Consider the following 26,546-nt stretch of genomic DNA (forward strand, 5'->3'; position numbering starts at 1 on the left):
TGGGGTCTATCAGTATCCTCAGTGGTGCACCCACTCCCCCCCCCCCCCCCGCCCTCCCCCACTCACAGAGCTGCATGGTAAAGATAACCATTCAGTTGTGAATTGACAGTGTAGCTGTGCTGTTGTTTTTTCATCTACTATTGGGACAGGTGGCAATGTGATTGGCTGGCCCCGTGTGATCGGCTGGCCCCGTGCGATCGGCCGGCCCCATGCGATCGGCTGCCCCATGTGATCGGCCGGCCTCGCTGCGGTTGAGTGTGGTACCCTCCAGTAAAAGAAATGAGCTGAGAAGAAAATGAGGAAAACCAGAGACAAAACTGGACAAAGAACTGAGGAACCAAAAGGTGAAAGCAAAGGTAGTTAGCTCCACATGGTGATTTTAAGAGTGAGACAGAGCGGTGAGGGAGAGATAGTAAAATCAAGAGGCTTTGGTAACTACTTCAGGATATTGGAGCTTCCTTGAGTAACAAAATAATATCTGAGGGGTGTTGGCAATACTTAGCAGGTGATCCAAGATGATCTACCACTTATTGATGTGGAAGATTTTTCCCCTCTTCCAGGAAAGGGAAAATGATAGCTCCATGCCTGGCTCATAGTGGTGGTGAGGGTGTCCAAATGCAGCCCAGAATTCTTATTTGTACTGTTATTTCTGTCGTACAGTTAGTGAGGTTTTTTATTTGCATGGCATTCTCTGAAGTACCTATAAGGCATGAAACCAATGCAAATAGCTTTGTTTAAATTTATTTTTGAATGTTGATTAAAGGGGATTCATATCATGGTCTTACTTGTGAACAGTGACTCATTAGCTGGCCATTGCTCATATTAAGCAAATTCTGGAAGCGATGTGACTTTCTCTATTTATTTCAATTCATATTCCATGTACTGTGAATGACCAGTATTACTGAAATAGTGACTTACACCCCCATCAGGTAGTGAGCTTCAAAGACTACATTAACTTGCAGTTATAAGCTGTGCTACTATAGTTTATTCATGCATACCTTTTTGGCAATTTCAGAATTTCAAATGAACTAACCAAATTTCCAATAACTCTGCTATTTTATTTTAAATGACTGTAAACCTATCACTGTTTGGTTAAGTTTGAATTAAAAAAAAATGAAGTAAGCCCTTTTGAAAAGGATCTAAGATTAAAAAAAAAACGATTGCAGACTTACCGAGTAAAAATAGGTCACCACAAGCTTAATCATAAAGAATCGTGTAAAGCATTTGAGCTTTTCCACATTAATATGTGGAACAGATTACTACTGACTCATGTCATAATATTCTAGAATTGTCTTTGGAAATACTGCATAATCCTGTAGTCTGCCAAAGCTATTGTCGATAGATATTAAAATGTTGCTTCATGAATAAATTACAAATGCAAATTAAACATAATTTAAATCTTTAGTTCCAAGGATTAAACTGCTGCACAGTGATATTTATTTTCTAAAGAGACAAGATTCCTTTTTGTTGGTCGATAAACTTGTCACAATTTCAATATATTTGGTGGGTAAATAGTATAGTTGTCGAGACATTTTTGTCGCCCTGTTAGACCAAGTATGTTAGTTTTGTTAACTCTAAAACGCACTGTATAGGACACCTTCCAGAAACAGGTTATCTTTCATTTATCTGGGAAGAGACTCATGTGTCTTGGTCCACTGGAAGCATGTCTAAAATTGCTTTAATATGGATTGACGTTATTTAATCAATCCACCTTCGCTCCCAGCAAATGGAGGACACATGGAAATTATTTTTTATGATGAAAAATTGAATGTAACTGTAAATAAAGCAGTTATCTATTTATATTATATGAGCCCTACATCTAGTGTATTTCACATCTTTTTAACAGTGTACATCATACACCAGATGTGATGCACCCATAATTCATACCCCAGCATTTTGAAATGTGCCTGTAATTTCATTCTTATTGTTTTAAGTAACCACTATCCCTTTAGTTGACCACACTGATTTGCTGAAATCTGCTCTTGTCACTGACGGTTAGACAAAACTACTGCAACCAGTCCGAAAGCAACAACCGCCACAAAAGCAACCAATCAGATCACATCCATGTTGCTTTCTGAGCTGCCACACTATGTTCCTCATCAATTAAATTGTAACATAATAAAGGTATAAAAATTGCATAATTATATAAAAAGATCACTGAACTAATACATAAACTTAAAGCACCATTTTATTTTTTGGTTTAGTTGATGTGCTGGAATTTTCACACCAATTAATTATTGCAGAAAAGCACGGTGCAGTACCGATTAATTTTTAATGAACCAGAAATCTGACATTTTTTCCCCAAATGTAACCCCTCTCCTTAGCAGTACAAGTATCCATTAATGTAGCCCTTTAACTGAGCAGCACTGTGAGTGGTCATTCCTTCCCAGTGCACAAAGCTTTGCTGCCAGAAAATGTTGCAAGCTGCATTTCATGTACTGAACCTCAATAACGGGTATTGATTTCTACAAGGGCAGTTTTGGCACAGATAGTGCTACAGTTACACTGGTTCACATCAAACCTCGACACAGGAATCTGTAGTCACTAGATAGATCTGATCATACCTTCACTGTTTTACGTTTACATACTGGTCTTTTAATGTGTAAATATTCTGAATCCACTAGTTATCACGTAAAATTGGTTCACTATTTATTGATTATTTTATTCACCTTATAAAATATTAAAGATGCACTGCACCACCCCCCCCCGACCATCCCGTGATCTCCCCTGTGAAAGCTGCAAAGATATTCTGCTTGATCCCATGTGTATAGCATTTTTAGTCTGACATCTGTTTTTCTTAGATTGAGAATTAGATTGGCTTGGAGTCCAGGAATAGTAGTATCATCAGCTGGAAACACAATTTTTTAAATTGTGCTATGGTATAGTAAAGCATAACCATTCTCTAAATTAAAATTTAAGGATACACAGTGATGATTGAGAGACTGCAATGTTATGAAGGGATAACATCCGAAACAATGAGAGCAAATCACAAGCACTTTACAATGGTCCCATAAAATCTGGTGTTAGATTACTGCCTTGAAGTCACTTGAGGATATTATTTTTTTTTAAATGATGTCTACTGTAAGCTTTTTGGGCTTGTTTTGGGATCTATTTTTGCACCATCAGCAGCTTTGATTACAGATGCTGACAGCCTGTCTGCTGTTCTTGATGATGGTTTCACTGAAGGATTAACAGTTGCAGTGCCGTTACCACAGGCCAATTACCATGACATTATTGAGAGATTAACGGACACTGGGAGTGATTGCATGGCATTAATCTGGTTCAGGTGGTTTGATGACATCAAAGAACATGCAGTTGTAAACCACTCCCATGTCTCCATTATATTGTACTGTGGAGTCAGTAGGAAACCATTTTATGTTCAGTTCTGATGAAGGGTCATTGACCCAAAACGTTAACTCTGTTTCTCTCTCTCCGCGATGCTGCCTGACTTGCTGAGCGTTGCCAGCATTTTCTGTTGTTGTTTAACCATTTTATGATGTTTATGCTCTTTAGTTTTTTTTGTTCCAGATGCTTGTGACCTGGCAGACGTGCTCATTCCAGAATGGTTCATGCATTTGTGTTGTGATAACATAGTGACGTAATAACTTTAAGATTATCAAATGATATTCCATGGTTAGAAACATGTGACTGTAATCATACCGGATTATCCTCCCGTGCCCTTGTGTACATGCTGCCTCTCGGTAACCTTATCCGGAAGTATGGAGTCAGCCTCTACCTGTATGCCAACAACACCCAGTTTTATATTTCCACTTCTATCTCAGACTCAATGATTGCTGTTGTGGCGTCTGCCTGTCCAACATTAAGACGTGATCATCTAGAACTTCCTCCATTTAAACTTTGGCAAGTCACTGTTCAATTCTTGCCAGAAACTCAGCACCCTCTTCCTTGATTCTACCCTCCGCTGCTTGTTCGACTGAATCCCTTTGTCATGTCCAGGCTCCAACGACCTCCTACTGTAGTTAGTCTCCCAACCTCCACCCTACACATGCTCCAACTCATCCAGAACTCTGCCACCTGCAGCCTATCCGATTCTAAGAACCACTTACCCAATACTCCAGTCCTCGCTGCCCTCCACTGACTCCCTGTTCCCAATGCATTGAACTCCGTTCATGCCAGCACTCTCTTCCCTCTTGGTTCCAGCTTTCTCCCCATCCTCGGTACATTCTAGCACTCATTCCCCCACTAGTTCATTCTGACACTCTTCCTTTTCACTTCTCAACAGTTAATGCTGGCATTCTCCTTCCTCCTCACCCCAAAGTGCTGCTCCCAGCTGCTGTTCCCTGTGGGGAAGCTCTGGACAATTTGTGTCATCTACAGAAATCAGATCTCCAGCCTACCTCCCACATTTGGACCTGACTACCAGTGGCTGCTAAAGGCACTGCCCTAAATTTCATAGCCACAGGATCATTCTAGATGGCAACGGAGACATTGTAAAAATCAGCCAAGCTGCAGGACATGTTGTTGCTGTTGCCTGGGCAGCCATATCTGCTGCTGTCCAGAGAGACAGCAGCAACATGGGAGTGGAGTCCTGTATACCAGTGACTGAGCCGTGATTCTGGCTAGCCAATGATCAGTGGAGAGTTGGTCAAATGGTTGACATTAGATCTTGAAAGCCCTGACAGATGCTTGTCTGGATTCAAACTCCAATAGCTCGGAGGCTGGGAGATCCTCTCTCTCTTTTTGTTTCTATATTTCCTTCTTTGTTTGTTTCTCTTTCACTCTTTGTTCCTTTCTTTCTTCTCTCTTCTCTTTCTTTTACTCTTTCTCTTTCTTTCTCTCGCCCCTCCCCTCCCCCTCTCTCTATCTCCTCTTTCTTTAATCTAGCACCCTAGGCCTCAATGCAACAATCTGTGCATCTAACGAGGATGCCGTTTGGGATGGCAATGGACTCCCCCACTACCTCTGACATCTGATACACATACTGAGTGGTACTCTGCTGGTATCCTTTTAAAAGTAGGAACCGTGAGGTTAAGGCCCACAGACTCTTCAACCCAGGACGTGTATCTCATGAGCCTCTGCTCAGGACTGTCAGGTTCCTCTTCAACTCTCCGCTCTTTCGCTCACTCGTGCTCCATGCTTCACCCAGTGCAGTCTCCTCATCTCTACTATCTATCAGTTTTGCCGGGTGGATCTCTCTGAGCTGGTGAATGATGGTGCAGGTGGGGATGTGCTGGTGTGTCCAGAAGCAGAGGGCCCTCCTCTTTTACTTCTTGCATGTTTCATCTAGATGACAAGAAGAGGAATTCTATTGTTTTGTTTCCATATAAAATAAACCATTTCCTAGGCTGCTATAGATCTTTGGTTGTATTTACATAGAAAACTAGGGCCTGGAAATCCAAGGGAGGAGGTGTAACCCAGCATTAATGTTGGGATATACCTGTGTGCCTTTGACTCCCTCCCCCGATTTGTTTTCCAGGCCCCCCTCCCCCCGATGTTCTCTCCCTTCTCCCCCCCCCCCCCCCGATTGTTCTCTAGGCCCCTTGATGTTCTTTCCCTCCCACCCGATCCCTTGATGTCGGTCTCCGATGTTGGGAAAGTAAGCTGTGAGGAGGACACAAAGAAGCTGCAGAGAGATATAGACAGGTTGACTGAGTGGGCAAGAACATGGCAAATGGAATACAATGTGGGGAAATGTTAAGTTATCCACTTTGGTAGAAAAAACAAAAAAGCAGAATATTTTTTGAATGGTGAGAGACTGGGAAATGCTTGCATTCAGAGGGACCTGGGTGTACATGAGTCACAGAAAGTTAACATGCAGGCACAGCAAGCAATTAAGAAAGCAAATGGTATGTTAGCTTTTGTTATAAAAGGATTAGAATATAAGAGTAAAGAAGTCTTACTACAATTATACAGGGCATTGGTAAGGCCACACCTGGAGTACTGTGTACAGTTCTGGTCGTCTTACTTAAGGAATGACATACTTGCCTTAAAGGGAGTGCAACGAAGGTTCACTAGACTGGTTCCTGGGATGAGGGGATTGCCCTATGAGGAGAGATTGAGTAGACTAGGCCTATATTTCCTAGAGTTTAGAAGAATGAGAGGTGATCTAAGTGAAACATAAAATTCTTAAGGGGCTCCATGGTGGATGTGTACAACCACAAAGTCAACCCTGGTGGTCTGTATACACAGAGACTTCGTAGCTATGGGTGGGTGCCAGTTGCCTTCTATGGTGGATAATAATCAACCTGACCTTGTGTAGCTTCTCCTCAATCCCTCCTTCTTCCTCCTCAAAACAGAGGTAAAGGGAAATCTCCAATGGAAACACCATTATCTCCTGTGGCACATTCATCTGAACCTAACAGCTAGGTTGAGCGAAAAAAGCAGAAATAAAATGAGTATCCAGCAGCAAAGTTTGACCGAACACACATTTCTCAGAAGGTAGCCTTTAACTGCCGTTCCATCTGTGCCGTTGCCTAATAACCACCAACACTACTTTCATATTGGTGTTCATTTCAGGGAGTGGGTCACAGCTGGCAAGGGGGTGGAAATACACCATAGACTTTAAAGGGATATTTAAATATAATTTGCATGTGGCAGGCTGCAATCAGCAGGCACAGCTGCCAACCCACGTTGCCCTCAGAGGAAAATTGTAACCGCGGTTTTTACGAGCAGAGATTTGGCAATATGCCTCCCTGATCTATTTACCTCTTCCGGCTGCCATGAAGCTGTCTGAAAATGGGTGGTAAACATGAGGACAATCTAGGCCCGTTAGTGTCTAGATTAAGCTGCCACACAGCACAACTAGTATCCTACTTAATTGAAGCATTCAAAAGAAATTGATCTTGATTTAATAAAGAGGTGAGGGAAATCGGCTTTCTTGCCAAGGCAGGATTAACATTAATACTATCTTGAAAAAACACCTAAATAGGTTGAGCTAGATATGGTGATTTTCTCAGTTCAATCTTCTGTTGTTGGGTTGTCATTTCCTATTCGTATAAAATATCCAATACAGTGATTCTGTTTTTATTTTGAAAATAACTCATTGGTTCTCTTCCAGTCTTCCAGTTGGATATGACCTTAAGTAAATGTAAGTTATAGGTCATTCGCCCCATTTTAATCCATTTAAGTGTTTCAAAAAAACCCCAGATTATTATATTCGCGATGATGAATGTCAGTGCTAGGAAATGGAACACTTTCCCATTTAAGGCATTCTATCAGCATCAAACACTCCAAGATTGGGTATAGTAAAGGGTCCTATACTCTTCATAACCTCAAAACCCCCTACTACACCGTGGCATTTCCTTTCCCCACATCAGCCATCTTAATAACTTCTCTAATTGAGATTAGCAATTAGTAGCACGTTGGAAGCAGCTTCCAAGGAACTAGGTTTGAGACTTCTCGGACTAGATGGTATAGAGGAGACATTTGTCTCATTTGTCTGGGCTGACTTCAGGCCCAGGTCCCGGAGGTGAAAGAATGGTGTGCTAACCCACTCCATCACCCAGTTTTTGATGAGAAGTGTAAGTTATTGATTGAATTACTGATATAATAGTGATGAAAGTGGATTTCATAATGACTTAAAAGGGAAGTGGATACGTTTTTGAAAAGCAAAAATTAAAAAAGAGTTACGTAAAGTTCTGCGATTCTATAATGGCCCCGATAAGCTATATCTCTTCGGCTTTGATCTTGACTTATTCATTAGATTGTGTGCATTACATTCCCATACATTCTACTTATGCTACCACTCTGATTTTGTTTTATTTAGGAATGGGCTGTTTCTGGGGCGCTGAGAGAAAATTCTGGTTGCAAAAAGGTGTCTATTCCACTCAGGTTGGATATGCTGGTGGATTTACTCCAAACCCACACTATAAGGAGGTCTGTACAGGTATGCTTGAATTTTCCTCTGTGCTTTCAGGAGAAGTGAGATTACAGATACTGACATAGTTGGAAGCACTTGTACAGCATTCGTGCACATGCTAATAAGGTATCAAAATAAAGTCCTAAAACAAAATTTTATTTGGAAAAGCACCTAGCTTACATGTTACATAACCGTTTGGATACCTAACCATGATTACAAGTCGGGGATTTCATCAAGGGGTTTGGATGTTGCCTTGAATCATGAGAGCAAAGTTGAGAGGCATGCAATAATTCTCAGAGATGAGAGTACAATTTTGAAATTGTTCCGAAATAGGTGCTTTTTTGTGATCGATCTCTGCAGTTGATGGACGGTTATTTGTTAGTAGCAGGGATTGTGTGTACCAATAGGTAATGCACTGCATGTAGCTTAGCACATGACCATACCGAGTGTGAAGTTCAGCACATGACCATACCGAGTGTGAGGTTCAGCACATGACCATACCGAGTGTGCGGTTCAGCACATGACCATACCGAGTGTGAAGTTCAGCACATGACCATACCGAGTGTGAGGTTCAGCACATGACCATACCGAGTGTGAGGTTCAGCACATGACCATACCGAGTGTGAGGTTCAGCACATGACCATACCGAGTGTGAAGTTCAGCACATGATCATACCGAGTGTGAGGTTCAGCACATGACCATACCGAGTGTGAAGTTCAGCACATGACCATACCGAGTGTGCGGTTCAGCACATGACCATACCGAGTGTGCGGTTCAGCACATGACCATACCGAGTGTGAGGTTCAGCACATGACCATACCGAGTGTGAAGTTCAGCACATGATCATACCGAGTGTGAGGTTCAGCACATGACCATACCGAGTGTGAGGTTCAGCACATGACCATACCGAGTGTGAGGTTCAGCACATGACCATACCGAGTGTGAAGTTCAGCACATGACCATACCGAGTGTGAAGTTCAGCACATGACCATACCGAGTGTGCGGTTCAGCACATGACCATACCGAGTGTGAAGTTCAGCACATGACCATACCGAGTGTGCGGTTCAGCACATGACCATACCGAGTGTGAGGTTCAGCACATGACCATACCGAGTGTGAGGTTCAGCACATGACCATACCGAGTGTGAAGTTCAGCACATGATCATACCGAGTGTGAGGTTCAGCACATGACCATACCGAGTGTGAGGTTCAGCACATGACCATACCGAGTGTGAGGTTCAGCACATGACCATACCGAGTGTGAAGTTCAGCACATGATCATACCGAGTGTGAGGTTCAGCACATGACCATACCGAGTGTGCGGTTCAGCACATGACCATACCGAGTGTGAAGTTCAGCACATGACCATACCGAGTGTGCGGTTCAGCACATGACCATACCGAGTGTGAGGTTCAGCACATGACCATACCGAGTGTGAGGTTCAGCACATGACCATACCGAGTGTGAGGTTCAGCACATGACCATACCGAGTGTGAGGTTCAGCACATGACCATACCGAGTGTGCGGTTCAGCACATGACCATATTGTAATCTCTGCAAATATTACTCTACAATGCATTAATGGTAAATAACACAATGTATTCCAATATGTTAAAAAGGAGAAAAAAGAAAGACTTGTATTTATATAGCATTTTTCACGACCTCAGGACGTCCCAAAGTGCTTAACAGCCAATGAAGTACTTTTGAAATGTTGTCACTGTTGTAACGTGGGAAAGGCGACAGCCAATTTGCATACAGCAAGGTTCCAGAAACAACAATGTGATAATGACCAGATAATCTGTTTTTAGGTGGTGGTTCAGGGATAAATATTGTCCAGGACACTGGTGTGAACTCTCCTATTCTCTTTGAAATAGTGCAGTGGGATCTTTTACGTCCACCTGAGAGGACACATGAGGCTTTGGTTTAACGTCTCATCCAAAAGACACTATCCTCTGATAGTGCAGCACTCCCTCAGTACTGCTGTCAGCCTAGATTTTTGTGCTCAAGACTCTGGAGTGGGACTTGAACCCACAACCTGCTGACTGAGTCGAGAGTGCTACCAACTGAGCCAAGACTGAGACCATTAAATGTTTCCTAGTATTTTGTTTTTGTTTAAAAATATGGATTTAAAAAAAAAGTATTTTACTCTATACAGGAAACTTTGTGATATCCGGCACTGACGGGACCGGCGTGTTGCCGATCTATCAAAACTGCCGGATATACAAAGTTAATGTTGAAGTATACGGAGGTTTTCATCTCCGTATCTGACAACAAACACTGTTGCTTAGCAACAGCTTCTAAAGAGTCGGCTGCAGCTGCAAGCATCTGTAGCTGAAGCTGTTGCTATAGCTACAGACCTTGCAGTGGCTGACTGGGGGAAAAAAAAGAACGAGATCTAAAAAAAACTTACAGAAAACGGCTCCTGATTTTTGCCGTTAGATCGAGTATTCCGGACATACAACCTCCGGATAAACCAAAGTTTCCTGCACCTCTCTTGAGGTCTCCCTGTGCCACACACCACTCTGCAGCTGAGAAGGAAGTTTAGCGACTTGCTCTCAGGCTCAGATTGGTGCTTCTCTTAAATGGCCTTAGGATGTGGGCAAGAATGGCTAGGCATAACCCCACCTCCAGCTTTCCTGCCCTCTTCATAAAGAAACACTTGCTCTGTTCTCCTGCTCTCTGACTGACTGAGTGTGGGGAATCATGCTGAGGACCGTGTCCTGCCATTCGGGCTGGATTTTGTCAATGGGGAGCTTTTGGTGGCGGGACTCCCACTTGTCGGGTTTTAGTCCCACCTCCATCGACTTGTGGCCAACCCACGCTATTTTCCCTTGATTGACCTTGTTAAGCCCGCCCAGCGGGCTTAGCAGGCCAATTAAGGGAAAGCCGGTTACAGGTGATGTCAGCAAGTGACGTTTCATCTGTCAAGAGCTTTTGACAGATGAAATGTCATCGTTTGACAGCTCTGTGAAGCAGTCAAACACTGACAATCTGTTTTCTAAGTTGTGTCTTTACTCAAGACTCAATTAGAAAGCCTTCCTGACCAGAAAGCAGAAGGCTGCAGCTTTTGACAGTTCAGTGGCCATTCTGCTTTCTGTGCCGGTGAGCTGAGGGACTCCCGAGACCTGAAGGGAGGAAGCCTACAGGAAGAAGTAAAGGTAAGTAAAACTTATTAAAACACTTTAAACACACCTCACACACTTAACTCAGCACACATGCATCCATCACTCACCTGCACACCGGACATCTCGGCCCCTCCGACCCCCGCAGACCGGCCCGCCTCACTGACCCTGGTGAGGTTTGGAGCCGTCGGGAAGTCCACACTTCAGGGCTGAAAATAGGGATTAGCCAAAAAACTGCCTGTTAACTAGCTGTTAACAGGCAGTTAATTGGCACTAATCCCCTTCCCGCCTCGAGGAGATGGTACCCGCCTCCTGGGAAGATGGCACGGAGGCGGGTTGCGGGTGGGATGGGTACCCGCCCCCAGATTCTGCCATTTTCCCGGCAGTCCCGCCTCCCCAGGGCTGGCAAAATCGCCCCATGTGTTGGAACACCAGTGCTGTTAAATAACAACAACATTCCTCTAGGATTTTGGAATTTTTGTAACGTTATTGCATCTCTGGTTGTTAGCAATTTAAGGGACTTCCAACAACATTATAATTTGCACACGATTAAGCTAACTAATGAGAAAAGGTGTGGCCTTATCCCCGATCATTGATATGGACTGTGATTAACTTGGAAGCAGACATTAAAGCAATATCCAAGGAATCTTTCCTATAGAGACATAAAACCAATTTTCAAAGGTTGATTGTAGGCTTGTATAATGAAATACATATGTCATTTACAGCAATTTCATTGTGTAAGGGAAATCATAATATCTATATTTTGTTATTTATTAGAAACTTGCCTACTCTGCACAGTAAAATACACTTACTGTATGCAGCAGTTCATTTCTAGCTTTATGTTGGTACTTGGTGGGAATTCTCATTTTATTTAATAATTGACTCAGTTGCTTATCTGGGAAACACTGGGTTAAGTTTGTGTCCCTGTGACTGCGTGTCTCTAATGGAGTGTTCCATTGTGCAGGCAGGAATGTCTCGCACATTGTAAGTGAAGCAGCAATGCTCACTCTTTTGTGTGTGTTTACTGAAGAAAATTGAACAGATACAAAAAGCAGTAACATGCAAGACTGAATATACTAACCTTGAAATTGAAACTATTCAAAAAGGCAGCCTCTTACTGAAAATGAAAGTCTGCAACAAATTGAGAGGGTTTAAAAATGTGAATATTGATAACATTTGAACAACATAAACAGTTAAAAAACCCAGTATTTTCTAGATTGAACTTCAGAATAGTTTTAAAGACTTGTGATATAAAATCAAAAACAAAAGTATTAAAAATACTGGCAAATAGTTTTCTAGATATCGATTGGATAATATTTGAGCTCAAAATCAACAAAAACTTGTTTTGACCAAAGTGCTTATATTCTAATAAGTACAGAGAATCTATTTCCTGAAGAGAACTGGATGGTGACTGTGTTAGAATATTATCCTTTCACCTCTGGTCCTTAGTTTGAATCCACTCCAGAGATTTCTTTAGAAAATGAGTTTATACAGTGTCAACCCAATGCTTAGTGGGTGTGAATGTAAAACTGTCCAATTTGGCAACAGCTTACCCAATCTCATTCAGAGACCACATGGAGGACTGATTTGTTAATGGGAATGGCAGTGTCCTTCTGAGAGTAGAGGTTTATGCCGAAACCATGCCATACATGAAATGGGACTGCCTGGTGCTGACTGTGTGGGAAAAAATGTTCTGTTCTTCAACACTTGATGAGCACAGAGGTTATCAAAAAGAGATAGAAAACCATGCCCTGCTTGATGTCATCACCGATGAGTGTAATGATTCATTTTCACAGGTACTTTGCTTTTTCTTGTTTAGTGTGATTGCCTCTCCATGTACATTTGTTTATTGCTGTTAGTTCTTTATCATTAAATCACTATCAGCCATCATATTAAATGTTTTACCTGTACTTTATGTACTGTAAAGAAAATTAGCCGTTCTCTGTACATTATGTACAAAACATGCTAAATTAATGAGTTGCTTTTTGTTCTGAAAGTAGTATCTGAAAGAAAAGATAGGTTAACATTTTGGTTGTAAGCTTTTAATATATCTTTTAGCTTCAGTCTTTTTTTCTGTTCCAGTTACAGAGTTTATTAATTGATATGTATTTGAATTCCCTTTTATTAAATGACCATTTGGGTTTGTATGATTAACTTATGAGTTCATGTGGTTGATGACATGAAGCAACTATATAAATTAATGAGTTTTCCAGTTATTGATCATAATTCAGAACAAGACACAAAGGCCCTGAAAATCCATGGGATGTAAGGCCCAGGACTTTCGCTGCTCACCATGCAAAATTTGCAGGATTGGGGCAAGCCCCTTAATTATCATGCCAGTGACAGGAGCCCCTGCCAATAGATGTGCATCTGGGATGCCCAGAAGACCGTCACGTCTGCACGGGATGACTGGTTTGGGGTTGTGTCAGGTTCTCCCCCAGAAGCAAGTTGATGGTTCTCCCCTTGTAAGGTGGCCACATTGAAAAACTTTAAAGAGCCTTTTTTTGGGATAATTTTCAGGGGTCTTAGCCTTGATTCCCAGGTGGGCCCCACAACCGCCAGTTGTTAAGGTATGTCTGGTCCGACTAATTAATTTATACAGTTGAAAGCGTAACTGCTGATCATGTGCCAGATTGCACTGAGGACCCCCCACCCCAAGCAATGGTGGCCATGTTTGTAGCAGATGAAGGCTCAGCTCCCAGCAGGATTCTTCAGTGCAAAGCCAGCAATCGGCATATCTGGGTCCTGGCTTCCTTTCTGGCTGTTCCAGACTCCTGCTAAGGTTATAGTGGGGGTACGCCAGAACAGCTGTGGATTTTTGGCCCCAAAGAGAATAACCAATGCCACTGCTGCTGAGACAGTGTACTATCTAGATACTGGATGCATACACAGGAAAGGAGATGCACCAAGACCACATTTTTGCAAAGTTGGAAATGACTATAAATTCAAGACTGAAACAACACTGTAGTTACAAATTTGTTGTAAGTAGCATTGATAATTAGCCTTGTTACAGCACTTTTAAAAACCAGACACTCTTTGATGGAACATATAAATTGAGACTGAGACTCAACTGTATTTTGTCGTGCCTCTCTTGAGGTACTAAAAATATAGTTCTGGTTGCCATGACATAAGGAGGCTATATCGGCTTTAGAGACAATGTAGAGTGGAGCAAAGAGGCCGATCTCTGGTGTTAAATGAGGAGTGACAAAATGAGTTGGGGCCTTTTAGCCTCAAAAAATTATTTGAGACGGAACCTTGTAGCAGTATTTAGAATGTTCATTGGGATAGAGAAAGTAAACTTATAACAATACTTTCAAACATTCAAGGCAGCAGACCAAGGGCGCACAAATTCAGTGTTGTGAATAATGAGGTTAGACCAGTGCCAGAAAGTGTTTCTTTACACACAGGGTGATCGATAGCTGGAACAGGTTTCTAGGGAAGGAGGTTGAAGTCAGGACAGTAGACTTATTTAGTAGGATTGGAATTTCGGAAGGATGGGATCAAATGAACCAAAGGGCCTTTTTAAAAATCCAAACCAATCATGTCATCATAAGATGCTCATATGGAAGTACTGTATGTTGCTGATTGAGCTAAGATATCGTGCATGTTAATTTAACTATGTGCCACTTTTATCTGTTTAAACTGGATTACTAGAGAGTAATGTCATAAACATTTTTACCAAAATTACTCTCTGTGCATTATATTGAAGTTAATGAACAAAGTTATGTATTATCTCTATTAGTGATGCAATGCGTACAGTCCAAATTTTACATGTATGACTTTACCCAGCTGTAAGGAGTTTGTGCTGAAGGAGCCAACCTTGCCTAAGTGGTAGTTCTCTCCCCTCTGAGTAAGCAGGTTGTGGGTTTAGGCCCCGCTCTCTCCGGTAATTTGGGTAAATACTCTAGGCTGACACTTCAGTGCAGTGTTGAGGGAGTGCTGCACTGATGGAAGTTTTGTCTTTCGGATGAGACATTAATCCGAGGCCTGTCAGCCCAATCAGGTGTAAGTAAAAGATCCCATGGCATTATTTGACAAGAAGTGGGGGATTTCTCTCAGTATCCTGGCCAATATTTATCCTTCAACCAACATCACTAAAAGAGATTCTCTGGCCATTTATTTAATTCCTGTTGGTGGGAGCTTGCTATGCACAAATTGGCTGCTGTATTTTTTTACAACAATGACTACACTTCAAAAGTACTTTATTGAAGCACTTTGGGATGTCCTGAGGTTGTGAAAGGTGCTATATAAATGCAAGTTCTTGTTTTCTTTGGCCATTATACCAATCAAGCCAGTCATTGAGGTGAGGATCTGATGAAATTAAGCCACACTGGCATTTTTCACATTTCAGGAGGGCACTAAACACATGTGCAATGTCACATTTTTCACATGTCCTATTTGTTGCTTGCTAATTAGAAATCTTGCATGAGACAACTATAAGTATTAATTATAATCCACTATGATGTAATTTACTATGTACTTTAGATAGTCAAGCAATGTGCAATATTTTAAATCTATGATTGCATTATATTATCGAGTTGACTTAAATGGACAGTAATGAATGTGATAAATGAAAATCAAACTTTATTGAATTGATTTTATAACATACCTGGCACAAAACATGCCATCTTCCGAATACATACACTAGTTAATAACCCTTCAACTATAAAGTTGACTGGACGAGTATTGTTCATTTTCTGTGACCTCTTTGTAGCTGTATAATTCAATTCATGAAGCTCAAGGTTTTCTGCAGCTCTATTTGGTTATTTGTCATTGCGGCTGATGCTGTTTCTACAGCAACCAATTTTTTTTGCTGCAGTCTACTGTGCTGCATTTCAAAGCTGTTCACGCCTCGTCATGTTGAACATCTTTTGTCAGTCTGCTGCAAACATCTCCCAATTGTTTACATCAATGCCACACAACTACAGGCTGAACTTCAGGATGTGCCTGAAATACTTCCTCTGGCTGCTTTCTGAATGTTTGCCATGTTTCAGCTCACTATGCGGACCATGTTTGGAAAGCCTTTCGTCATCTAGCTAAAAAATGGGTCGTGAGCAGAGGAACAGTACTTTACTAGCGTTGTCTCAACCTCTTCGACTTTTCACATTTCAGCACTTCAAAACTGTAAAATGGTCCTGTCATTTGATCTGCATGATGGCTGTAAGATGGAGTTGATGAAATTTGTATAGTTCTTTGATGTGATGGTGATCTAAATTAAGGATATTAGGACCCAGAGGATGAAAGTGCCCTACGTGAGCCAGAACATTGCAGAAACTGAAAGCATAATGCACAGCGACATCTTGTAGCATGTGATTTTCTTGTTTAGGTCAGAAATTGTACTAGATTTACCAGAAGAATTTGGGTGCTGATGTGATCAAAATGAATAGTTTGTTAACAAATGCTTAATGAGGAAAGATAAATAAATTGAGCTGCACTTATTTATAATAAGGTTTCACCAGGCTGTCTAGCAGCAGATTTGATGGAGCTCTGACTGGTGACATCTCAGCTGATGAAGGGAGGTGGCTGATTACACACTAGTGTATGCAGCAAAAGCCAATCTGCTCGGCCAACTATGTCGGCACTACTTGTCTACTCTGATGTCGCTCTTTAACTGTTGTAAAGCAGTCTTCACAACAGTCATAACATTTTCTGTGCCTTCCGGCACTCACTGCAGTTATGCTGGCGTAACTTTGATGGGCAGGGAAAAAAAGTCAGGTGGGGATTTGGTCCCTGCCGGGTCACCCCCACCCAACGCCACTTCTGCGATTCATCTTCAGAAGTGATGCAGGGTATATAGTATATGGGTAGGTATATAATAATTAGATGCAAATGATGGGAATATGTAATATATCATACGATGCAATGCCCATCATTTGTGACATAGCAATGCTTGGGTGCAAGAAACGCCAATGCGTTGCTATTGATTGCAAGAGAGACATTAAATTTTAAAGTATTGCGGAGCGATCAAATGCACTTGGCAAAGCAGAAATTTTAAAAATGTAAACTTTTACAAAAAATGTTTTTATTCTTCAGGCCACACTGGTATGGCAGCATCAAGGCAATTTCCCTCCTCCCCCACCCACCTGGGGCAGGTGACCTCCTGGTGGCATCATCAGCCTTAGAGCCAAATTATGATAATTACTTTGACTCCAGGAAATTATGTGGGTTCAGGGGCGCAGGCAGGGTGTGGACAGAATTCTCGTCTTGAAGATTCACTGCCCTTATAGCAAAGATGAACATGTACTGTCCTTTCTCTTGGTGACTCGAGGTGATGGGGAGGGTTGAAGTGAGAAATCTTGACTCTGCCTATTCTTTTAGCTGCCCTCGAAGTCTTCAGTGAGCTGATCCTGTGCACTATTGTCAAATGGAGGTGGATTCCTCCCCTCTTTTCTCCCAGATGTTTTGTTGCTTGGATGTTGGTTTCCTGATGATGCCTTCATTGCCTTCATTATTCTCCTTGGATGCAATAGCTGGGAGAATCTGGAGAGTGGGGGCTGGAAGCAGTGCAGGATACAGGCTCATGTCCCAAGATGACAGGTTGCAATTTGGGAGCAGCTAGGCCTGGGCATGCAGCAGAGGAGATAACTAGGAGGAAAATACAGGTGCCATGTCTAAGCAAGGCAGAGTTGGCAGCATGGAGCAGGCAAGAAGCAGTGGGGATTGGCAAGGAAACCGCAGAATTGAAGTATGGCTACCACTTCTCTTGGAAGAGGCGACTGAGTTAGCAAAAAAATATGTGGAGCGAAGGACTGGTTTTACTGAAAGGGACTTCAGGATGGGTGCAAAACTGAAGCCTGATGCCTCTGAGAGTGATTAGGCCTCTGTGACAAAACACCTTGGCCCCGATTTTAACTCCAAGTGGATTCCCCGTTCAGGCCTGAGTTAAAATTACAATCATGTTTTCAATGATGTCATCGGGCCGCAACATGCATATGTAAAGAAGGACCCTGCTGGCTCCGGGCATGTGTCCTTGCTGCCTGCTCAGAAGAGCAAGTTAAAATTGCAGATGTTGCGATCGTGGCGGCTTTCAGACGTGCAAGAGCCAGGGCGATTTTTAACTGCCCACCCGCCAGGCTTCTTCTGAGCGAGTAGGGTTAAAATCGCCCCCAAGGACTTGGACAAATTTACAGACTAATTTAAATATTTGTTGTGAACTGTTTGTTTTGATTTGTTATGTTACATATTCATTTTGGATGTTTAAAGGCTATATAGACACTTAGCTGAGGAAGTAACATGGCTGCCAAAATAAATCATGAAGAATTGTGTGAGCAATTTGGTGAGATTTTTGACTGGTCCCTGATTGGCAGCTTGGAGCAAAATTGGAGTGATTTCAATGGCCTTTTGTGAGTTTTGTTGGTTCCTGATTAGTAGTTTTCCTACCTGTTTATATTTGAGTGAATGAGCATGGTTAAGTTAATAGATAATGGTTATTTCAGCCATTCAGCTACATGTGACAGATGCTATCCATGTGTAACTGACATTTTACATATGTGGCACTTTAATGTGGGGCAATACTTTTCAATGCGCTATGAACATGTGATGGATGCAACACTTTTATTATATTCACATCTGTATCATGTTAACATATATGATGTGATACCAGCATACAGTGAATTACATGATACTGTTTATAAGTTTTGAAAATTAACTTGCCAGTAGATGTGGTTTCCTATTCCCACACAGTATTAAACATCAAGTTAATCTCCTTTTCAATTGAAGTCAGCTTTTCTTCGACGGCACAGACTCAGGCCATTATTATGAGCTAGCTGTAAATGTGCTGCTCATTTAAGGTCATTCAAGCTTTTTGCACCACTCAGCATTTTGGTAATAATGGGAAATATTGATGCATTTAATTTCTGGACGATCATATCCAGGCATTTCAACACACACAGCTTATTGGGATTTTGTTATGAAATCTCATCGTGCTTGATTGCTTACCCATCACCATCTTTCATCACTGACCTACAGAACAGCACCAACCGCTGTGCATGGCTGCCTTTGACATCACAAAGGCCTTCCACACTGTCAACCATGAGGGATTATGGAGTGTCCTCCTCAAATTCGGCTGCCCTCAAAAGTTTGTCACCATCCCCCGCCTGCTTCACAATGACATGCAAGCTGTGATCCTGACCAACGGTTCCACCACAGACCCAATTCACGTACGGACCGGGGCCAAGCAAAGCTGTGTCATCACACCAACGCTCTTCTCGATCTTCCTGGCTGCAACGCTCCATCTCACCCTCAGTAAGCTCCCCGCTGGAGTGGAGCTAATCTACAGAACAAATGGGAAACTGTTCAACCTCCGTCACCTCCAGTCCAGATCCAAGGTCGTCCCATTCTCTGTCATCGAATTACAGTACGCAGGCGACGCTTGCGTCTGCGCACACTCGGAGGTCGAACTCCAAACCATTGTCAACACCTTCACTAAAGCGTACAAGAGCATGGGCCTTACACTAAACATCCGTAAGACAAAGGTCCTCTACCAACCTGCCCCCGCCACACAGTACTGCCCCGATTATCAAAATGCATGATGAGGCCTTGGACAACGTGGACCACTTTCCATACCTCGGGAGCCTACTGTCAACAAGGGCAGACGTCGATGACTAAGTCCAACACCGCCTTCAGTGTGCCAGTGCAGCCTTTGGTCACCTGAGGAAGAGAGTGTTTGAAGACCAGGACCTCAAACCCGGCACCAAGCTCATGGTCTACAGAGCAGTAATGATTCCCGCCCTCTTGTATGCTTCAGAGACATGGACCATGTACAGCAGGCACCTCAAAGCACTGGAGAGGTACCGCCAATGCTGCCTCCGCAAGATCCTGCAAATCCATTGGCAGGATAGGCGCACCAACGTCAGTGTTCTCACTCAGGCCAAGATCCCCAGCATCGAAGCTTTGATCACGCTCGATCAGCTCCGATGGACGGGTCACATCGTCCGCATGCCCGATACGAGACTCCCAAAACAAGCGCTCTACTCGGAGCTCCGACATTGCAGGAGAGCCCCAGGTGGGGAGAGGAATCGCTTTAAGGACACCCTCAAAGCCTCCTTGAAAAAGTGCAACATCCCCACCGACACCTGGGGATCCCTGGCCCAAGACCGCACAAAGTGGAGGAGAAGCATCTGGGAAGGCCGGGAGCAAGTGGAAGCCAAGCGCAAACAGCGGAAGGAGCGCGCAAACAGCGGAAGGAGCGCACATCAACCCACCCATCCCTTCAACCACCGTCTGCCCCACCTGTGACAGAGACTGTAGGTCCCGCATTGGAACTCATTTTTAGTGTGGAAGCAAATCATCCTTGGTTCCGAGAGACTGCCTAAGAGAGAAGAGACATTGGCTCCCAATGCCTTCAATTTAAAATTCTCATCCTTGTGTCTAAGTTCCTTCATGGCCTTGCCCTTCCCTATCTGTAACCTCCTCTGGCCTTACAACCTCTCCCCACCCCCCAGAACTTGCTGTTCCTCTGACCCTGCTACTTGTGCATCCCTCCCTTCTTTTGCCCCACCATGTTGGCCAAGCCTTCAGCCTCCTAAACCCCAGGCCCTGGAATTCCCTCTCTAAACCCCTCTACCTCGCCATCCTCCTTTAAGACTCTCCTTAAAATCCATGTTTTTCTAAGTTAAAGGTTTCTAAGTTAAAGGTGCTATATAAATGCGTTGGTGATGTGCTTTTTTTTTAAACTAAAAATTGCTGAATGTGACTTTCAGCACAACTATGTCAATGTAACGCAGGCAGGTAATTTATTTAATTACTGGTCTGTAAGCAGAAAACCATGACACAGGCTGTGAAGAACTGAACTAATAATACATGTTGAAATATAAAATCCTGTCTATCCAACTGTATAATTAAAAGGTTTGCATCAAATATATCCGCAGGGTGCTGAAACAAACTGGTGGACTCAGATTTTACATTCGGCAAAAATCAACCAATGAAAAAACACACAATACTCACAAACACATGCACTACACTACACTATCTCTCAAAAAAAAATCTCCTTCACGAAAAAGGAACCAAAGTTCCATCCCTGAAAATGGTTTTCAAAGTCTTTTCCGCAGCCATACTAAAATTTATTACAAAATAATAAAATAAAAAATTCAACAGTTCTGTGTGAGAAATCACAAAGCTTAGAGTACTGTGCCTCGCACTGCTGCCCAGTGGCACTCGCATGCCCCATCTCTAATTTGTTGTGTTTATATGCAATATGATATAATGCCTATTGTGCTCATTACCCAGTTTATTTCCAAATATATAAGCTATTGTGTTTGTCTGCATAATAACAACCAAAACGCTTCAAAAGTAATTTATTATCTGTGTGTTTTGGGATCTTTCCAGACGATGTCATGATAATCTATATAAATGCATATCTTTCTTTCTTTGTGATGAGCACCAGAAGCAGGTGAGATGCACAGATTTATTTATATAATAACTATACTGTGTTAGTAACACATTATTGATTTATGTAGCTATAGTATGCGAGGGTGCACAAATTTATATCTACCGACAGTGGGTGAGCAGTATGTTATTTATTAATGTGCTTCCGTTTTAAAATGCTAAAAATGAGCGAAGCCATGGGACATCCACTAGTTAATATGAAAAAAGTAATAATTTCCTTACATTTAAAATACTTTTGATTGGTGTCGAGCAGGATAAACCTCCAGGCATTGTGACTGTGTTATCACAATCAATGAGAGGCCAGAGTGTTATGGGTCAGGATTAAATAGTTGAATTAAAACAACAGACTGTCTTGCACACAAAGACATGGCAATTAGATGGGCCTTTTGCACATTGTGTGGAAGTAATTTGTTTTCCTTCAAACAGGGATCTGGTAACAAAATGAGTATATATTTACACCACTGGAAAGTTGGGAGAATACAATCCTAACCAGTTTGTACCTTTTAATAAGATTGATGCCAGTTAAGTTGCTTCCCGCGTTGTGAACACTGCTAAGTTCTCAGTAGGAAATTACTTTAACAAAAACAGGCAGTGGATTATCATATCAAATTTTGTTTTAAACATTTTTGATTATTAATGATGCGCTGCTCATACTTCTCCACTGTCCCACATTTTGTGGTTTGTCACACATCAAGGCCTTTTCTGGAACTGACTGATTCAGGTCAGATTAACAGGCAGTTCATCTTATTGGAACATCGGCCATAAACAAATCTTAAAAGAAGGGGGAAGGAAAGGGTTCTCACTGTAATTGTAAAAAGAAGTCCCTCGTTTTGAGTGCTCTGTATCTCATTTTATAGATCAGTGTCCTATTTTGGCTTCTTCAAAAGATGTGGTGCTATCAAATATCAGTTTCTGTAGAATAGTTCTTAGCTTAGTGTACCAGTACAGTGAAAAGGACACTGGTTTAACTCGGTTTCTCTCTCTACAGATACTGCCTGACCTGCTGAATATTTCCAGCATTTTCTGTTTTTATTTCAGATTTCCAGCATCTGCAGTATTTTGCTTCGGTAAAATTGACACTAGGAGCTAAAATCTCTGCCGTTGGTGGGTTTGTGGTGGAGTGGGAATACTGCCCACCACGTGAATCTCCTGCTGACCTGCTGTCAGTTCCTCCCAGGGCTCTACTTAAGCATGCAGGGCGGGTTTGGAGTGGGAATACCGCTACTAGCAGGTTTACCGTTACTAGGACGAAGGGAAATTCAGCTCTTTAAAAGGCTGCAGCCAGTTAAATGGGCTCCTTTATTTCTCAGGGGCTGAGGGACAGCAGTCTTGGGTGGGGGTCAGCAGGAGCAAGGGATCCCAGGTTTTCTGATGCTTCTGTGGCGGTGTTGCTGGCTGAAGTCAGAGTTAGAAAGTACAGACCCTTGGGCACAGATGGCAGGAAGCCCCATAAGAAGGTCTTTCAGGCTGTCTGGAGGGAGGTGGGCTATGCTTCCTTTTTTGGCTGTTGGTTTCCTCCTGACCCACCTCCTCCCCTTCTTGTACAACCTCATGCTGTGGGGATAGAGACACTTCTCTGGCTTCACCATCATCCCCATTAGCTTTCGGAAGCACCAAGTCTTTCTTCATTACGATATTATGTAGTACACGGCTAGTGACTCTCACTGGGTTGTATTACAGGGCTGCACCCAATTTATCCAGGCAGTTAAAGTGGAATTTGAGAATGCCTGCAGTCTGCTCAATGACACTTCTTCTAGTTGTACAGGTCTCATTATATCTGTTGTCTCCCTCTGTCTGTGGAGACATCATCAGCCATAAGTGCCGGGAATAGTCCTGATCACTAAGCAACCATCCTGAAATAATGCTCCGAGTCATGAGGGTTGTATGGCAGATTGTCACATGATGAAAGAGTCGTGCCGGCTTCCTGGGTATTGGGCATTGATATGCAGGATAAAGTAGTTGGCATCACACACCAACTCCACGTATAATAGAATTAAAGTTGAGGGGTTGTTACATAGGACTCTGAGTGCCACATGTATTCTGTCAGTTGCTTTTTGCACCAGTGAAAACTTTGCCAATCTGTAGAACTAGACATCTCTCTCTCTCACTCTCTGCTTCCATTGGGAATGATATGAATTGTGAAGCCCTCCTGAAGACAGCATCAGTGATCTTCTTGATGCAGTGGTGAGCTGCTGCCTGACTAATGCGACAAAGGCCACTAGATGCTGCCTGGAAGGATCCAGTCACAAAGAAATATAATCAGTGATGACCTTTATGGCTCTAGACTATGCTGTTCTCTTGATGTAAGTGGGCTGAAGGTCTGAAAGCCAGCATTTGATACATTTCCCCATTAGCCTCTGAGAGGATGATCAGCGAAATTTAAGTAAGACCTTTGTCGGTAAACACTATGGCCTAGAAATTCAGTATAGCCACGTTCGGGGCGCTAAAGTCGGGCGGCCGCTAAAGTTTGCGCCCGGCGCAAGTTCGCACCACCTTCGCCGATATTCAGTCGCATCGCCCCAAGAGGTTGCTGCTGCGCTAAAACAGGCGATGCACGACTATCATTAGGCGCTAAGCCGGCGGTCCGGGGCGATACCCCCGAGGGCGGGCGCAGCGCAGGTGCGGCGAGTTGCTGATTGACGGCAGACACTCTGGCGCCGGTCAGCTCTTAAAGGGGGAGGGTGGACTTGTCTGGCTGCCATGCCCTGCGCACTGCAGCCCTGAAGCAAGGCCTGACCAATGCTGGTTCATCAGTTCTACGCCCTGGACCATGGTGAAGCCCGCTATTCTTCCAAATCCCATTGTACGCTCTTGCTGCTTGTCCAGGGTCATGGGGAAGGAGATGTACTGACGTCTCCTTCTGAAAAGGGCATTGTTCACCTGTCGGATGCAGCAATGTACCGCGAACTGGGAGATGTTGGCAATGTCCCCAGTAGCGGATTGGAAGGAGCCGGTGGCATAGAAGTTGAGAGCCACCGTCACCTTCACTGCCACCGACAGAGACGTCCTGCTCCTCAGCTGTGGCTGCAGATCTCTGCGAAGCAGGTGGCAGATCTCAGTGACCACCTCCCTTCTGAATCACAGCCTCCGAACACACTGCTCCTCAGACATGTTCAGATATGAGAACTGCTGGCGGTATACCCTGGGTGGGTAAGGCCTCCTGTGCCGACACCTGTTGGCCCTTCTCCGTCTGGCCATGACTGGCACTCTCTCACGGCGTCTCTGATCCCTTTGAATGCAATGCAGAAAGCCAACGTTTCCACCCATTGTAGCCCCCATTACAGTATATGTGGCGACTCAAGGTTATGGCACTGAAAGTGAAATCCAAGTGCAAAGCTCTGGCCTGAAGCCAGAAGTACCTGTGCGAGTGCTGAGTCAAAGCAGAAAGCTCTCTGCCTTTGTCTCTCACACAGAAGGATTGGCACAAAATGGCTGTCACTTATAATGCAGGAGGAGTCCCCTTTAAATAGCGCCCCCCGCAGCGACTGGGAAGCGTTCCCCTCTACCAGTCGCTGGGGACGCCAGGCGCAAAGAAGGGCGGCGCCACTGAAGTTCCGGTTTGGGGCGCACAAAGGGCGTTGCACGATGAAATGATGTCAGGATCTGCGCGCGCAGCTGAGCGCGCGCAAAGACTTTGCGCCGACGCTAAATCTCTAGTGAAGTTGGGGAGAGGCGCAGATCGCGCTCCGCTAGCCGCCTAGCGCCCAACATCTCCTCCTAAGGCGCTGGCGCAAGCAACTGAATTTCTAGGCCTGAGTGTGTGTGAATGTGTGTGTGTAGGGAAGAGATGTCTTCTGTGATGCCTCACATTAAGAGCCTCCAATATAGCCTCTTCCATCTTTTCGTCCTCCTCCTCTTCATAACCAAGGAATAGAGGGTTTCCCATTGTGAAATGATTTTTTTTTTAATTCATTCACGGGATGTGGGGTTGCTGGCAAAGCCAGTATTTATTGCCCATCCCTAGTTGCCCTTGAGAAGGTGGTGGTGAGCTGCCTTCTTGAACCGCTGCAGTCCGTGTGGTGAGGGTACTCCCACAGTGCTGTTAGGGAGGGAGTTCCAGGATGTCCCTAGTACTTTTTACAGAGTAAAAGTAGCTGCAAACGTCCTGACAAAACCTCTGAAGCATAACTAGTCCAACGTGCAGACAAAATAACACCAACTTTCAGTTGCAGCAACCAAAATGGCCTCCTTCAAGCAGTATTACTGGTACTGCCACTGCCTCTTATTATAGTGGTGGTAATTATTTAGGATGGAAGTTGGGGAAAATCTGTCAGAGGTTAGCTCCACTTAAAGTGGCGGAGTGGGTTCCCAGCAGACCATGCAAGCGAGTGGCAGCTTTTTTCAAGGAAAGTTTTGGTGCTGTTTTAAACTAGAATTTTTGAGGCAGTAATACATTACCGCCAAGTTGTACTCCATTTACTACTTCAAATCCGCCCCATGATTGGCACTAATTCGGAGCAAAATCCAGCTCTAAGTCTTAGTCATTGGTTCAAATGGATTACACTCCAGGAATCAATCACATCCTGTAAATCAGCCCCATCTTGTTTGGCACCATAGGTTGATCTTCTGAATGTGTGCTCCTGCCATGGACTCTTTGGTGATCAGGTTCTTGCTGTTGGGATAGTAAGTAGCCACGCTGACTTACTGGTTAAGATATCGTTGGGGTCCTAATGGCGTAGTAGCACCTCGATTTGCATAAATATATGAGACTCCTGCCTGATTCAGACGGGCACCTCAGGCATTTTAAAATCGCAACGGATTGTGGACGGCGCGGGTAATTCATCTGCTCCACTTCAATTGTCCCCCTGCCTGGTTTCCGCTGGGCGGGAAGGGGGTCGGGGGATGGGGTGTGGGCGGTTGAATTAAAATTCTCCCTCGGTGTTCTTTCTTTCAGGAATATCAAACCAACCAGTAGCCATCAGCCATTACTTTGAGATTTCAACTGACCTCCTCTGATTTAAACAGAATTGGTCTTTTATATCCCAGAAGAGCTACCAGGACTCCCCTGGAGTTTGAATAATCTGGCCCCTCAAATTCAAGATGGCAACGTCAGTCAAACAAAAACTGACTCAATTGCATAGCATTATTTTAGTTTGAATAATCTTTCTCAAGCCTGTAACCAGAGAAGCTTGCAATATTGTATCGGGATCAATTTGGTGCATGAGTTGACTTTAGATGGTTGTTGAACTGCCTGTGCACAATGACTGGCTGCCACCAAAA

The 26,546-nt window shown here is 43.4% G+C and overlaps 1 protein-coding gene across 11 annotated transcripts in view; it reads left to right on the plus strand.

Moving 5' to 3' along the window:
* Positions 1-26,546, plus strand: part of msraa (methionine sulfoxide reductase Aa) — a 380,243-nt gene that overhangs the window by 115,535 nt on the left and 238,162 nt on the right. For all 11 annotated transcript variants that reach the window (XM_085996987.1, XM_085996997.1, XM_085996992.1 and 8 more), the window contains one exon: positions 7,727-7,846. In XM_085996987.1, coding sequence (XP_085853113.1) covers positions 7,727-7,846 — 120 coding nt within the window. The remainder of the gene's footprint in view (positions 1-7,726; positions 7,847-26,546) is intronic.

This window comes from Somniosus microcephalus, chromosome 9, assembly GCF_052327205.1.
Source record: "Somniosus microcephalus isolate GS21.2 chromosome 9, FLI_Smic_1.0, whole genome shotgun sequence".
Taxonomy (NCBI): Eukaryota; Metazoa; Chordata; class Chondrichthyes; order Squaliformes; family Somniosidae; genus Somniosus; species Somniosus microcephalus.